Raw genomic sequence first — 17,194 nt, forward strand, 5'->3', positions numbered from 1 at the left:
ACATTGACTAGTCCCCAGTTTGCAGTATTTGAACTGTGACCACTTCTTGTTTACCTCCTCAAACATTTTGTCTTTCTATGTTTATGACATTTCCTGGAGCTTCTTATTTTCCTCGTTCGAGTTCCCTAATTGGAATTGCAGCATGTGGTTCAGGTTCCTGTTCTTCATGTGAGCTGCAAATGTAGCTCTGGTAGCAAGCCTTGCCAGTTTCTTTGACAACAGCTTTGCAAATAGCTCTTTTGATGAGCATATAAACTTCTTCAGTGGAAATACTGTGCAGAATGCAAGTGGTCAAGGACTGTATAAAGCTGGACCACTTTGTTATCCAATGGCAAAGATTTGCATGACAATAAATTAGGTGTAATTATACCCCAACTTTAGTAAGCAGATGTGGTGTTGTATAGACTTTTTTTGTGCTTTATAGATTGAAGTAGCAGCTAGCCAGTGCTAGTAGGGCAGTGAACATCAAGGCAGCACTCTCCTTGGTTTGGTCAGATGATATGTGATCTGCTGGTTGATGTTACGGATGAGGTGACAGTCTTGGGATCAAGATAGAGTCCAAAATGTCCATGTTATTTTGATCTGTCTTGCCTTCTCACTCTGTGGTACGGTGGCTATAACTGTAATCTCCGGGTGGGAAAATGCATCAGGCTGGCTGGCTGGCTGTGTGACGTTCATATACATTTATTAATCTGACTCACAAAACATCACAGAAGTTTTATGTTAACTTGCAGTTTGTTTAGGCCGTTTAACTCTTTCCAACATAGGTAGCACGGCCACATTTGCTATGTAGAGTACAATTTACACATTTGTAACTTCTTATATCAGGGCATATTTTAGAAAGGGGGGTGATGTGAGGCCCTTGAAGATGGAAGAGTCACATGCCTCGAGGAGCTTTTTGCTCTTCAGCTGAGACACCCATGTCTGAGGCTTTTCGAGCTTTGGAAAGATCACCAAAATTTCTGTGGAATAAATGCTGCTCAGGATTTTAAAGATTTGGATACTAATTATAAGTCTGAGTTTACTACCTTCTGGAGCAATCTCCTCCTACAACATAATAAGAAGACTATAGGTGTATAATAACCCTCTAAGGTTAACTAAGATGAATGCCATATACGAAGATGAGATCATTACCGAATCTGAAGTTGTCAAGTGGTTTTCAATACAACATATTGCAATATGCAGACAAGGTAGAAATTTAATGTTCATAGTTGGAGAGAATTCAATCATGGAATTTCATTATGAAATTTAGCTGTGCAATAAGCATTCTTTTGAAGATGCTAAAAGGTTTAAATCTGAGAAGTCAGTAACTATTCTGAAAAATGTGGATATACTGCAAATCAAATTGCAAATCATTGCAAGTCAAAATCCAGTCCAAGAAAATTAGCCTGTGCAAAATCATTATTCACAACGGAAGGTCAAGTGGTATACTGGAAGAATTGGATAGGAGGTGATAGTTTCAAGCCTTTGAGTCTCTATGATAAATGGAGTCTGGTAGGTTTACAGTGGTACAGACCACATCACGGCTAGCTAAGTGAGATACATAGTACTTAGTGCTAACAGTCCTTTGTAGAAAGATCTCCTGGAAAAGACCTTAAAATTCCCAAGCAATATTTTATATAAAAGTCAAGATAATGCGTGTAAGAAATAATAACATCAGTAAAAATCATGCTGGGAGCTCTTCATGAAGTCACTTAAATTTGCTGCCTTTATTGAGAAAATGAAGCTATCTGAAAAATGTGGTAGGGGAGGGCCTGGATACAAATGCCTGTGTGTATAGTTTTCCACATGGACAATACGTTTGACACATCCTGAGTTGTACTTACTGGGCAGTGGCTGATGGGTCCTGAGAGTTGCTCTGCTTTGACCACAGGTGTTAAAGTGTTGCTGTAGAAGGTAAATTTTGAAGTAAAGACCTAAAACTAAATGACAAAAAATAATGAGAAAGGAAACAAACTAAAATAAATGTAATCTTTACCAGAACACAAACGTTGAACAAACCTGTTGTAATATATCTAAATATTAGTAAGAGAAACTGTAATTCAAGAATATTCTTCTGGACTGTGTTTTGCCTAATACTCAATGAAAAAAAATGTAAGTTAGAAGCTACTTTAAACATTTTTCTTACACAGGCATTGTCTTCACCTGTGGAAGTTTTCTTTAGTGGGATCTCCCAAGATCTAAGTCATTTCAGTGCCCAGTTTGTGCTTTTTGATTTCAGTCTGTTTTCTGTGACCGTTACCCTTCGCATCTCACGAGCTGCTGCGCTCGGCAGCGTTGGGTATTGATGTGTGATGGATTCGGAGGGAGGATTGCTGCCTGCTGAATCCCAGGCAGCAGGTCCAGAAGTGCTGTGCGTTTCCTCCTGTTGTTTCTCAGCCAGCGCCAGCCAGCTCTGCATTTGCTGAGAAGATGAGAACTCGAACTGGTAGCCCAGACTGCTGCCTGTAGTCTGGAGCGGGTACTGTCCTTCCCTGGGAGTTCCAGCCACCTGCAGGGTAAAGCACAAACCTGGAGCAGCCCACTCACCTGAGCCTCCGGCTGCTCACTCGAGTGTAATTCCAGGAGGGAGTGCTGGAGCCGGTGGAGTTCTGTCGTATCTTAGCACAGTGAAAGGACACTTCTGCTGCTTCTAAAGTCAAAAGATGTTGACACTACTGCTGGCTGTTTCTGGGGAACAGGAAAGGCAAGGCTGATGTGTGTTCCTCTACGCACATGTTTTATGCAAGCAAGGCTTCTACCCTGCTGGGGGGCATACTAATAGCTGGATTAACATACTTTAGTTTTAAAATAACATATTCCCAATTAAGCAGGTTTTAACCAAATCTTTCCCAGACTACAGTAGGATGCTAGTAACAGTACTGTTCCTGTGTTGTGAATTGAAAAGGTATTAGGAATTTTAGTTTCAAGTTACCGCCTGGGTTATTTTTAATGCCTTGCCTTTTTTTCAGAAAACATAAGGGTTGCAGCTGCTGTCCCTCACATGTTTCTGATGCAGAGGCAGGACATGAACAACAATTGTAATATAACAATTAAACCCCAAACATTTCTTTAAAACTAATGGATACCTTGTGATTAGATGCCTACAGAGAAATTTTCTATAATAGCTGATGAAACACTTGGATTAATTTGTTGCATGCTGATATATTTCATCTAAAGATACAAATTGTATGCTATTGTGTTCTTTTAATACTTGAAGTTTGGGATTTTTAGGAAGCAGTGGATGATCCACTATTATAATAAGCAGTCCTTCACCTGGAGATCATATATGCTGGATTTAGAGGTTTTCCACAGCTACCAAATGGCACGGTCCCAGCACTGTGTTACTCCTAAGGAGTAATCAAATATGCTGGGAAAGAAGCAAGCCAGAATTTGTTGCTTTAATTTGAAAATGTACATAGTGGAGTCCTCCAAAAAAACAGTTTCTGTCTTTAGATAGAAGCAAGTCCTGCAGCTTGTATGGGCTTCAAACCAAATTATTTCTCATTTGAATGAGTGCTTTACAGGAGTAAGAACTATTTGGATTTTGTCCTTATTTTTAGGAAGTTTCAAAAAGGAGAAGTTGTAACTTCCAAGTTATTCAAATGCTGTGAATTAAAACCCTTGATTTAAACAGCACAGTAGATACCTACCAGATTGTCCCAAATGAACTTGGCAGTGGTCTGTGAGGTGACACGCCTCCTAAGATTGTAGCGGAAGCACACACTGAAGGCTTTTCTTTGCTTGCTTGGTAGATGATGGGATAGGTCCTGCTCCTTCTTTTTATGCCAGGATAGCAGACTCTGATGGATGTGTGATATAATACATTGTGTTCATCAGAATTTTTCAAGACTACATAGTGCAATACGAGGGCATGTGAGACCTGGCTTTTACAAGGGCTAATTATAACTTGCACTAGCTGACGTGTGATGTTGCATTCAGGGCCTGGACATACAACATTTTTTTCTGAAAAGTTCTCATTGACTTCAGTGGTATCAGTATTAAAGCCTGTAAAGTTTTTACTTGCAAGTTGTATCCGATCTATTCTTGTTTTCATTGCTAGCAACACATTAGCTATTAGAATAATGAACAAAAATTGCTCATATTGGTATAATTTGCCTTTTTTTCTTCTTCTGTCTGTTGACAGAAGCATCTTGTGTGAATGCAGCTCTGCCGATTTAAAAACAAGTCCTTTTTGTGAACTAATCCCATCTGTCAAAAAGAGCCCTCCTGCCCAGACAGGCTGTATTTCTCCTTGGTGTACTGGGTGCTGTATTGCTATTGCTGTGGTGAATTGCATTCTTCTGCAAGTGGCAGTCCACCTTTGAAAGGAGAAGATAGTAGCGGATCACACAACATGCTCACAGGTAGTCAAGAAATCAATCTTTCTGACCTGGAAGACGGATAGAACATTTTGCATCTGATGTGTAAGAGTTGTCTGGTAAAGTAAGAGTCATTCATTCGAAAGAAGAGCTGGAAACTCTACATTTGGACCAGGTTAAAAAAAAATGCACCACAGAAGGTTGATTATTTTCTTTTCTTAACTGTGGTTTGATTTGTAGAGTGAGATCTCAAAAGGAGAAATAGTGTTATTGCTGCCCTCACTCTCAGCGATGCTCTCACAGTATCATTAGGTTTGGTACATGCTAGCTACTGTTTTGCTCCCAGGGAACTAATTCTGTGCAGTGGGTATAAAGTTGGATTCTGATTTCTGATATAAAGTAAGATTTTCATAAAAAAAACAATGTGGCATGCAAGGCTAAGTCCCTTTTATTAAAAATAAACCCAAGCCCCATCTTTTTATGCTCTTTGGCATTCTTTTAAATAACTATTTAATAGTCAATGATATATTTAATATGGTTTCATTTGACCTGCTTTGAGTCAGGGCTTGGATTGCAGAGGTCCCTTCTAACCAGAAGTATTCTTTGATTGCTTTCTTGTTTCATATTCCTTCTATAGTCCTGTTCTCAACTTCCTTGCTGGTTAGAGAGGTTTGATCCAGAGAGGAATATAAGCAGCTCTGTTCCATACATTTCTAACTGCATATTTGCATATTCTGTTTTTAATGCAACTTATGTGACTGATTTCCTCTGAATCCACTGCAGAAATAAAGTAGTTACTCTTGGAATATTGTGTTTTAATTGGCAGTTTCCTTTTCCTTATGAATCTGTTATCATAACATGAATTACCATGCTGTTTCTGGGAGTCATGATTATTTATCAGGTTTACAGTACAGCAAGCAGCTTGCTGCGTCTTATGGTTATAGAAGTACAGTGTATTCCTAATGTGCTCTTCAGATTGTATTTTTCTAGATTTACACAGTCTGCTCTGGCTCTGTGCAGGCATTTAGTTTCTTTTTCTGAATAGCGATTTTTCTGTTCCATACACATCGAAGAAATAGATGAGAATTAAATACTGTATGTTGGAAAAAAAAAAGCCACTTAGATTACTGGAAACAGCTGCTATCCAGCTGGGACTACAATGCATTTCTCAGGCACTTCTCTTTAACTTTTAAAGGTCATTTTACAAATGAATCCAGGAACACCAAGAAATGAAATTAAGAACTCAGAATTTTGGCAGTGGTTATTTCAACAGTCTATTGTATTCACTGTGTCACCTCTAATGCATGATCTTGGTGCTTGTGTACTTCTCACTTTATGGCCCCTTTCTAAAACTACTGTATCCAAATAAACATCACAAGTCGTTCTTGCATCAGATGTGATATGAATATCTGATTTCAGTCATAGTGCTTGTTACTGATCAGGTTTAGCCATTGTTGTGATGATATTATTGTAGCCATAATACATCCAGTAACAGTCCCTAAATGGGAAGCAGTCATACATAGTAAACCAGGGTGGAATAGTGTTCCTGCTGAGATTAATTGAAGCATCCAGCTATCAGTAAGTTGAGTAGAACAATTAAGATTATATAATTACAGGTCTGTGCTTAAAGATATTTTGAAGACTTAAGCAGGTATTGCCACGAAGAGATATGTAGCAGCCTCCGTACCCTTGCTTTGTTGTTTGTATGGCAGTTGGTAACTATTGGCAGTGCTTGGAAAGTCCCCGTTCTACTTTTAGCTTGCGTTTACATGTTTGCTGGTATAAGCACACACACGCCCAAGTGGCTTTTATTGTCGGTTGTGAATTTTCTAATTTGAGAACTTTATAAGAAAAAACACTTTGTGCTTTTTTTTGTTAGTCCTCTCTTGCCTCATACACTTAAATTCATTAAAGAGCTGGAAGGAATGTTCACCTGAGAGCAGATTTATTTTCTTTTCCCCTCTTGATGTTAACACTTACCTTTAGTAAGCTCTACTCTGTACTCAGAGGTAAGCATGTGAGTCTCTGCCATTGATAGGGAACGGAAGGGCTGTGTTTAATTCCTTTGTTGCAGTGCATTTCTGTTGACATTAACAAGAGCTCTGGGTATCAGCAGCCTCTTAATCCTGACCCAGCGATGTGGATGAGCTCTTGCATCTGCACAGAGTTCTCTGGGCTCCGTGTGGGCCATGGCTGAAACTGCAAAATCACAGCCTCAGGGAAATCATGCAGTGTTAATGTGCTGCCCTGGGATTTGGGAGACCCAGCTTCTATTTCTCCTGTGCTGCAACTTCTGGTCTGACCTTGCAGATTCATCTGGCATCTCAATTTATCTCTCTGTCTTGTAAAGTGTTGCAAGACACTCTGCTGCTAGAATGGGGGCTTGGTGATACTCACAACAGGATGCACCTTAGGACAGAAATTGAGTACTGTCCTTGAACAGTACTCAATAAATAATAAAAGGGAAATAAAAGGGATTTACAGCCCTTATGATAAAGATATTACTACAAGAGCATAGTACTAACAAAAAATAACAGATGTAATATTTCTTTCTCCACTATCCCCCACCCTCCATAACATGGTGTTCAGCTGCCACAGTTTCCAAAAGATGGTTTTCATTGTTCTTCCCATACTATTGGGATTTATTAAGATGCAGCAATATTTCTAGGTAGGACTTAATGATCTGGAGGGTGGTGTCCCACTCTCATGGCTGGGAGTGGAACTACGCATCATTTAGGAAAAAATCAAAATGAACCCAAGTAGTGTATGTGTCTGTTAGATCAATCAAGGAATAGCTGGTGGCACAGGTCTCTTCTGCAAAGCCTGTTTTGTGTTGGGAGGTGTGCTAGTTTACTGATTGCTGTTTTGAAGTGGAATTATTTGCTGATGCGTGGTTCTCGTGCTGTCAGATCCCCAGGACCTTACAACCAGCAAGAGGATTCAGTGAAGTGTGTACCCAAGCTCTTTCCATGCACAGACATGATGTTTGTGAGAGGACCTGAGAACAGATCAAAGCAGCCCCCATCAAACCCTTTGAAAGCAATGTGTGCTTCCCACTCCTCTCTACTAGATTCTCCTGGGCAATTGAAAGAGTGTGTTTGTGTGTAGGGGCCGAGAGGGGAAATGTATAATTTTTTTCTGCCTTTTTTGTGGGAGAAGGGTGCTGTTCTTGTGCTAGCCTAAAGAAATCCTTGCCTTGTAGTCTGAGGTGTGAGCTGAAATGAATTGTTGTAGGCCTTATTTATCTTACTAGACCTGGGGAGGTTGGACAGCAGCTGAGACTTTGGATTGCTGAATGCAAAGGTTGTGACTGTGAAAGTTCATTACGTTATCTGGCTTTACATGTGGATAGCCTGAACTTCTGAGATTAGATTATGCATCTCTGTCAACAATACAAGTTAGGTATAGTAATAGAGGAAAAGAACTACACTGCTTTTTTGGTTTTGAGGTCTGTCCAAATCAATTCCTTGCATCACACTGGTAATTTCCCTTGGGTGGATTATCTATTACCGGATAACATGAGGTTATTAAATACGTGTGCACAGCAGGAACTCGTTATCTGTTTGTGCATTGTTGCCCTCTGTTGCAAACATTCTATATACACATGTGCATTACAAATGACATGCCTCTATCTGGTTATAAATATTTTCCATTTGGAATTATCTGCTTCTGCTACAGAGATGAGAGGTGATCACTTGAGCATGAAAGATAAGGGGCCAGAAGAAAGGAAAATAAAAATTATGAAGCTCTGAGCTGCATACAAAACAAGTGACATAATCCAATGTACAATCTTATTAGATAAAGTGCAGAAAACAGTTTTTCTTACATGCGTAGCTGCTGCAATGAATTCAAGTTACTATATGAATTCAGGTTGTATGCCTACAGAGTGACTGAGAGGAAAGGAGAGGGGGGTTTTTTGCAGCAAACCTGGTATAACAGGCTTGCTTTATTTGCCAGAAAGGAAGTTAGCTATGTTAATACATTCTGGTTTTCTAAAGGCTATGAAATCGTTATTGGAAGAGTGGAAAAGCAGCTCTTCCTGTTCCTAAGACTTTGGGCCACAAATAATCAGATAGAGAAGATGGAAAGATCTTGGTTTAAAATTAATTGGTTTGTGTGAATTCTGTCTTGCCTTTCATGCAGAAGCAAGATGCTCCTCGTACGGCAGCAGCTCTCATGGTGTGCTGACTTCTTGTGCTCTGCAAGTTGGATCCCATTCTGACCTACTGCACAGGGCATTCAGGAGGGCCCTGGGATCCTTGCCAGGAGCAAACTGACCAGTGGTCTCTTGGGTCTGAGGCAGGCAGTAGCTCCACTGTTTTCCTGCAGCTGCTGTAATGATTTGTCTTTAAAAGTGTCCTTTATGATCCAAGAAGATATCCAACACGGTTTTTACCCAGAGACCAGAGTGTGCCTTCTAGGCAGCTCAATGAACACACAAAGCTAGAGCATAAAAATAGTGAATTGGCAGGATTTTGCCCCTTTCATATAATGTGTCAATCCACAATTTCTGACACAGGGTGGACAATTTTTACGTTAAACCCCATGCTGTATTGAAGAATAATTTCTTTCCCTTCACAGTAAAAGAAGCCATGTTTGTGCCAAGTGCTAAGGTTAAAGAGGGACATGGTAATTCCTGGCCTTTTGACATGGAAATAGATTGTCCCCTAAAGGTAAAAGCACAAGGCTTGCGGAGATAGCAATAACATCCAGCATGCATTCTGCTGTACCAAAGTCAACAAGGACTTTTAGGCTTTAGTAAATGCATAAAGTTATGAGAGAATTTTTCCTTATTTATTTATTTATTATTTTAGCTCTTTTGGCAAACTTACAGCTAAGAAGAGTTTTAGAAAGTCAGTAAAATGCATCTGTCTCAGCAAAGCATGACTGTCAGACTTTACAAATGTAATTGTTCTGAGAGATGTGAGGACTCATTTAAGCACTCAGAATGGAGTACATTAAACATGAAAGTTATTGAAAGTGAGGCTTAATTGACTGTTCTTTAAGCTACTTCTTTATGAATGCGAGGCAGTAATTTATTATTTATGGCAACACTGTATCAATAACTTTAAAATTTGAAGTCTGGGGACAGATCCACAGCTGCTGTAGGACGCTGGAGTCCCACGGGGCTAAGGCACCTTACATCATTGAGCATCTAGCCTGATAACCTCCCAATGTAGGGAGGGTAGAGGCATACAAAACATGGGCCATTTGCATGCGACTGGGTGAAGACCATGACCTGTAGATGGTTTTCTTTCTGAGAAACTCCCTGGGGCATATGTGAGAAATCTTTTCCATGTTGTATGGCCTCCCACAACCCCCTCAGCATTTGAAGAGGAGGAGTCTGTGGTCCAGATTGCCCCTCTGAGCTAGGACTGGCCACTCACACCAGCCAAGCAAACTGCAGTATTGCAAGGAGAGCAGTTGCATTGCCAGGGCCTCTCTCAAGCCCACCATTCTCTCAGACCATATCCTGAAAAGAAGATAGCTTGTGAAGGGATTTTCAGGAACTAAATGATCCCTTCACATACAATCTCCATAGCTGTGGGATGGCTGACATCTGACTCCTTATGCTCCCTGCTCTGCTTCTTCTGCCCCTTCCTAAAAAGGCAAAATTGCATGAATTCTTTGGTGCTGCTTTGTCGTGCTGCATAGAGAAACTTGACAAACAAAATCTTTGTGGATTTGTTAAAGACAAACAACCAACCTCTTAGAAGTATTAGAACTTAATTATGTTAATATTAATCATAATCATGACACATTAATTATGTTTTCTGTGTTTATGAGGAGTTGTGTTATGCTTTCCAGACATCTGTACCATATAGAGACAGGTGGTAGAGTGCAACATTTCCAAGCGCCAGATCAGTACCATTTTCCCATTCTGTATATGGCTGCTCTTCTCTCCAATTGCAGATACTCATTCAGCTTAGTCAAATTGAGTCCTTATTTGAAAGATTCTGTGCTGAAAGGCAAATGCATCTATCTTTATAAGCCTGTTTGTTTCCATAATTAGAAACCGAATCAACAATGTATTGAAGATGACACATTTGCTCATTCCCTTTCTTCTCCCTATGGTGGCATAAAGCAGTGAAGCACAATAATTAATGAAAAAGACTGTTTATTATTCAGGCAACATATCTGAAGTGGAAAAAAAACAGAGCATGGGTTAAAAATATATTGCTGAAGACCATCAGTGCCATCACAAAGTGTATGATGAGTTCTAGGGGGAGAGTCCCATCATTCAGTCCATTTGGGCAGGGTGCTCTAAAACTGTCAAAGACAATTGAACTCAGATTTCTCATGTACAACTCAGGAAAATGTGGAACGCATGAAAAAAACTGACTTAATTATCCTGCTAGGGCATCTTTAATGTTATTCCCAAAATAGTGACTTTTTTAGCTTCATTTACATGTCTGCTGTGTCCTGTGGCTGAGTGAAGATTATACATTTTTTTAGTAGACTTGTCTTTTCTTTTGGGAGGGTCTGCCCAATAGGTTTTGTGAGACAAAAGGTGCACATAATGCTCTGCTCAGCACTCTGCCTTTGCAAAGCAAGGCTAATCTGTTTTAAATAACAAAGGCCAGAAAATGCATGACTGCAAAATACTGCTTTGTCTCCTGTGGACATGCTACAGAGTAAGTCACTGCTTGTGGGCCAGTATTGAAGATTAGGTAAAATGCAGCACTTTCCTCCACCTCCTGAGGCTGCTACTGAAGTCCAGAGAAGGATTCCTCCATACTGACTGACAATGGGTAAGCCTTCAAGGTTCCCCTGAGACTCTCTCAGGCCATTCACTTCTTTGCAAAAAGCTGCAGTGTAACCAGAAAATTGAAAGTGTGTACTGCCTAGTAAATGTCACAGCTATAACGTGCAGCTGAAGTCATGCTGGTGGCAAGCCAAGATTTGGGTTCTGTTCCATTTCCACCTCTTTCTGTACTACACCTAGCTATGAAAAAGATTTTGTGTTTACTCAAGCTTATAAAGTCAGTCCACATTAGGAAAAGTATATGACAAGAGTAAGAATAGCCCACTTGCTAAAAATGAACGTGATTGAGAGAACAGTGACTTTATCAAGGGTACTGATTTTCAAGTCCTGATTGGAGCCTGCTTTCCTTTTATATATTTTATACTCAGTGGTGATGCTGCATTGTTGTGGCAAATAAAGCTTCCTCGTATTGCAAAGGTGTGAACAGCCACTTACACTGAGAGCAAAGCTTTGATCTTCATGCTTTGATATTCACCCTCCACAATGTTACGTTTTGGGAATAGAGGACTGTTTTGCACTATTTTTAGATGGGCACAATTTCAGTAATATAAATGTCTTTTGAATTTAAAGTGCTGTTAGCTAGTGGTTGGTTTGATAGTTTTGTGCTTCCTACAAATCTCTGTGTTAGGGGGTGAACAATACGAACGTGTCGCTTTGCACAAGCATGATAGAAAACCTGAATATGATCTTTTGACTTTATAATGGAAAAAAAGTATATTGATCATTACGCAGCAAATCTAATACAAACTAGAATAGTGCTCTGTGCTATGCGTGTTAATGCCTCATATTGTTTATTCAAGGTGATGCAGTCATAGATAAACAATTTGAATAGATATTAGCAATATAACGTGGAAAATTCTAGGATTGTATTGAGTCCATTCCTAAAACACAGCTGCAGTTTAAGTACTGTGATGGGACACGGTCATCAGATAATTTCTTCTTAATTCTTGTTCTTTATGAAAAACTGTAAGCATCAGAACTTTTATTTGGTATTCTCTCGCTTCCATGCAGAGATTTCATTTATGCAAATGTATGGGGTATGCACAGTGCTGTAATGCCAGTGGAACCAGCTGCAAGAGCATCACACCTGGTGGCTATCTGAGAGTCTTTACGAAGAGGGGTGAATTTAAGGAGTGTTTGTTCTTGACCATCTTGTCCTTTCCTCCATATCCTCAGTAGGTCCACTAAGGTGATATGGGTTGTAACAGTCTTTAGGTTAGAGGACCCCTTATGAAACAGCTCTGGTCCTCTTTATCAGCCTAAGAGAGATTACATCCACCTCCTTTCCAAGGGTGAACATATAATGCAGCTAATAAAGCGTGCTTGCTTTTAATTTTCTGTTGCATTAACCAATCTAGCATGCATGTTGTCCAGATCTGTTTGAGGCAATCAGTTCCCAGAGTGGTTGGCTTATCATGTTGAGAATAATGGGCTCAATGCAGAGATGTCCCCCTGGCGCGTAGCTAGGAGCAGATTGCACCGCTAATGCCAGCGAAACAATAGAAGTCTCATTGGGTAAGTTTAAAAGAAAAACCCTGTTGTATTTTATTGGAAAGCAATTTGGGCCAGCCAACATGACAGAAGTTGTACTCCCTCCTACACTGCTGCCTACGGGGTGCTGCTCCTTCCTCTGCTGGGCTCTGGTGCCATCCCTTCTCTGATGCAACCTCCCCTCAGCTCAGTGACCCAGGGCGTTAGGTACTGGCCAAATGCAGAGAAAAAGACAACTGCTGTTCTCTACAGCTTGAAGTCTAAATAGACTGAAAAGAAGAAATAAGTGTGGTGATCCCATTTTGCAGATGAGGAATTGATTATGGAGAAGTTAAGTGGCTTGCTCAAGATTTCACAGAAAGGGCTAGGCAGCATTGAGCTTTTAATGCAGATTTGATGATATCCAGTTTAGCATTGTAACCGCAGGAGCATTATTCTGCATCACAGCAAAGACATTTCTGGATTTGTGGAGAGATTTGGAAGAAAGAGAACTTACTAACACCAAGGGAATTCTGAGTGGTACCATAACATTAACAGAACATAGCAATGCTAATAAGGAATAGTAGTGAACAGTGTTTTCAGTTAATAATAGCAAACAGCATATTTCAGCTCTACCTATTGGATTTTCTCATGCAATGGCCTTTAAACCAGAGATATCATAGCTGTTGATTAAAAAGTTATCATATTTTAATTAGGAATGATTCTCCTCCAGTACTTTTACTGGTCTTTGTTCTCCTGAGAAAAGAGCAGACGTCATGGAACTTTTTAGTAGAGAGAGAAAAGAGTTGTCGAAGTTTAGAAAGAAAAGTGGGAAAAGATAAATAATTCTTTTTATTCTTACTTTTTTTCTTGAAATATTGTTAAAGAAAGTTCATGGACAATATTTGGGCATATTTTTCTGGAAATGTAAGATATCTTGTTTGTTGCTACAGTAACTTAATATGCACTTATGTAGCTAGCTATGGTACTTTATGATTGAGTGCTTTATTTTGTGTCATGCTAATGTTAAACAGTGGCAGGATTCTGATGTCAGTCATGTAGGCTGAATAGTTACACTTGGATTTTTTTATTACTATATAATTTATGGTCCTTCTACCTGACTATTTGAGAATTCTTAATAGTTAAATCAAAAGCGAGTATTTTCCGTGTGTGAAGACTCCTGTTTTGCTGAAAGAACAGGCTTTTACATCTTGTCGAGCTTATACTTCTTGTTAACATCTAATTCTTTCCACAGAAGAACTCAAGGAGAAACTAAAGAAGTATGTTGATGAAGTGAATGCCCGTAAGCCTGGTTTTATCAAGGTTGTTCGACATAGCAAACAAGAGGGGCTGATTCGATCTCGAGTTAGTGGATGGAGAGTAGCCACAGCACCCGTAGTCGCTCTCTTTGATGCCCATGTGGAATTCAATGTGGGATGGTATGTGTCTTGAATTTCTTTGAGCAAGGGACCTTTTCCAAGCCTTTTCCATGTTTATAAATTACTGAATGGTGTTTCTCTTGCATATAGAGTCTGAATTAACATTCTGATCTTTTTCATGAAGATTCAGACACAGTCATGGACACAAGCATGAAAAATTTATTTGTGCCGTGTAACATAATCTAGATCCATTTTTATAGAGTGAATTATCTGCTGGTCTAATTACAATGTATTTAAACTATTTTGGAAAACTGCACATTAAAAACATCCTCTGATAATGTAGCCCTTTGCCCATAGGGGCAGATTTATCTTCTTTTAATTAAAAATATTATGTTTCTTTTATGTCCTACATTGTAAACAAAGAAATGTCATTTTGGCACTGAGGTTGCCACTCTGTGCAAAAGTAGCACATAACTAACACCATGTATTTTAAGTTGTTCAGTATGGATTTAATATCTCTGGTGCTTCTTGAGTAAAAAAAAGATGGTAAAAAGGGAGGAGTTTCTGTCCCTAGGATAGATCTATTATTAACTCTGATCTTGATGTCCTTGATAATATTGAGACCCCGGTTATCGTTATTTGGTAGGAAGAGTGGAAATGCTCTGTGATATGCAGATACTAATTTCTTCCATTCACCAGCTAACATCAAGGTTAATAATAGGGCTTCCTAGATAACATACTGCAGTGTGTTATTCTGGGGCAGATCCTGCTCTGTCAAAACTCCCGTCTCAAAGCAAAGGGAGCTCAGAATGGGTAACAGCTACAGACTTTGCTCTTTCTGAAATATACAGCATAAGCTGCTATTTCCATCAATGCTATGCTTCTACTGACATAGTCTTAACATTTTGGTTTTTTTTTTCTTTTTTTAGGGCTGAACCAGTGCTCGCTAGGATAAAAGAAAACAGAAAAAGAGTCATTTCTCCATCATTTGATAACATTAAGTATGATAATTTTGAAATAGAGGAGTATCCCCTCTCAGCGCAGGGGTTTGACTGGGAGCTGTGGTGCCGATATCTGAACCCTCCTAAGTCATGGTGGAAACTGGAGAACACAACTGCTCCAATAAGGTAACATGCAACTATGACCTACATTAGTGTGTCACTGGCAATGCTCATTTAGATATGACAGATGGTGAGTGGTCTCAGCTATGTACTAGATTTTACTGTCTGTAATGTTAAATTAGTTAAATGTCCTTGAGCTGTCCTGTTCAGCTTTCATCCTTGACCCCTACACAGTCGTCAAGAAAACTGTTGTTTTCAGTAGATCTTTTTAAATAGGTTTCCTTGTTATTAGCGTGGAGCAAAACACATAGCCAAAGTGAAATGGTAGACTTGAATGCTCAGCAGCACTGCTTTCTCCAAATGTCTTGTCTGCTAATTTAGTGGTAATGGGCCAGAAACAGATTTTTCTTTACAAATGCATTATATAAACAGAACTGATCTGACAGTTGTATTCTTTATGATACTGTCACATAGCTTTACAGCTGTGTTATGTCTTAGGAGTTAATGGTGGTTCACTGATAGTGTGTGAGCAAAGACTATATTAGATCCTTGCTTTGGTACAATCCAGCTCTGTACTTTCTTATTATGTTTAGAGTATTATTAGACTGGTACAGAACAATACCTTTATCTTTGGGAGAGGAATAGGTCCCTCTGAATCCCCTCAGCAGCTCTGCTCAGATTCCAGGCCTTTCTTCTGGCTATGCATTCATACCAAGGAGATCACTGGTACCTATACACTAGCTCTCTGCAGAAAAAAAGTGTGAAGACTGTTTTCACCAGCTGCAAAGCAGAACCTTAAATAGCACTGGCAGCGTGAGGGCGTCATCACTACCAATCAGTTTCCATGCAGTCAGTGTAAGGGGTATCTTTCATCCAGTAGTTCTGTCTTTTCAGACAGCTTTTTGGGGGAGCTGTCAGTTTAAACACTCTGCACTGCACTGACCCACATGCTGGTCATTAGAACGGGACTCAAATTGGAAAGAAGGAGATTCACAGCTCTGCCACAGACATGCGTAAAAAAGGGTGGTAATTTCTACATCATTAGAAATTGTTATCAGTGTTAATGAACTTTGTTAACATTATGAAAATGCTTTGAAATATTCTACTAAGTCCTGGAGAGGCAAACCTTCTTATTAATTATGGTGACTTATAAAATTAAAAGTATTTAAACTCCTAATAAAGAACAAATCTACTTTTCCATTTTACCCCAAAACTCTGTCCTGTGTGAGGGTTGTGGAGTGAATGTCTTTTATGAATATCAGATGTTTAAGTTTGTTCCATAGCCCTTTCCCTGGCACCTTTTATTCAGTGCAATACACTGCATGTGTGTGCTGGATAATTAAAACAAACAAAAAGCCACATGTATTGATTGATGGCTTCTATCATGCCTCCAATATGCTTCTAGAATTATAACAAAAGGAAGCAGGTACTCTGAAAAATACCTTAAAAACAACACCAAAAGACAGAGTACTTTGTCATAAAAGAAGCAGAATTTTTGAAGTGATGTTAACTGCTATTTTCTTCATTAATAAATACATCAGAAACAGTCTTTCATTGTTATAAGGTGGGTATGATAGCACTTCAAGTTAAGGGCATAAATGTATAGATTTCTATGGAATTGTGCAATTTGTGATTAAGACATCCTATAATCTGTTTGAAAGCAGATGTCTACACTTATTGCAGCTTGCATGCTCCCAATAAATGCAGGATGATTTCCCCGGTACTGCTAATTAATATCCTGTTGTTACCAGAGTTCCCGATACCAGCATAATAATCAGAAAAGACATTTTTTATTTCTTGCCGTTGTGGATTATAAGGTAGGAGAAAAATGAAAAGGCTAAATTACTTGTATTCTCCTCCACTGCATCCCATAAAGGTAAAATTGTACTCTCTGTGCCTGAACTCTTACCTTTTTAAGATTGGCTCTGCACAGTAAAAGTTGGTTAATTCTGGTCATGACATAAATATTGCTTACTGACTTGGTAAAGATATGTGACTTGTTTAAATTTGGCTCAGGACAATGGACTAATGTTACAGTGTCCTGGTAAGGGCAGACGTTTCTCGATTCTGCATTGCAAAACCTTATCTGGGTGTTCCTATTCAAGAAATAATTGCTTTTGCATAAGCTTACAGACACAAGTTTTCTTAACTGTACGTGAACCTAGCTTCTGGCTAAACACACAAAACTGTGCATCCTTGGGTATCCTTGTTAATTCT

The 17,194-nt window shown here is 39.3% G+C and overlaps 1 protein-coding gene across 2 annotated transcripts in view; it reads left to right on the forward strand.

Moving 5' to 3' along the window:
- GALNT18 (polypeptide N-acetylgalactosaminyltransferase 18) overlaps positions 1-17,194 on the forward strand; it is a 259,359-nt gene that overhangs the window by 157,846 nt on the left and 84,319 nt on the right. For both annotated transcript variants that reach the window (XM_075712750.1, XM_075712752.1), the window contains exons 4-5: positions 13,793-13,976; positions 14,846-15,043. In XM_075712750.1, the coding sequence (XP_075568865.1) occupies positions 13,793-13,976; positions 14,846-15,043 (382 nt within the window). The remainder of the gene's footprint in view (positions 1-13,792; positions 13,977-14,845; positions 15,044-17,194) is intronic.

The sequence above is a fragment of the Pelecanus crispus genome, chromosome 6 (assembly GCF_030463565.1).
Source record: "Pelecanus crispus isolate bPelCri1 chromosome 6, bPelCri1.pri, whole genome shotgun sequence".
Classification (NCBI taxonomy): Eukaryota; Metazoa; Chordata; class Aves; order Pelecaniformes; family Pelecanidae; genus Pelecanus; species Pelecanus crispus.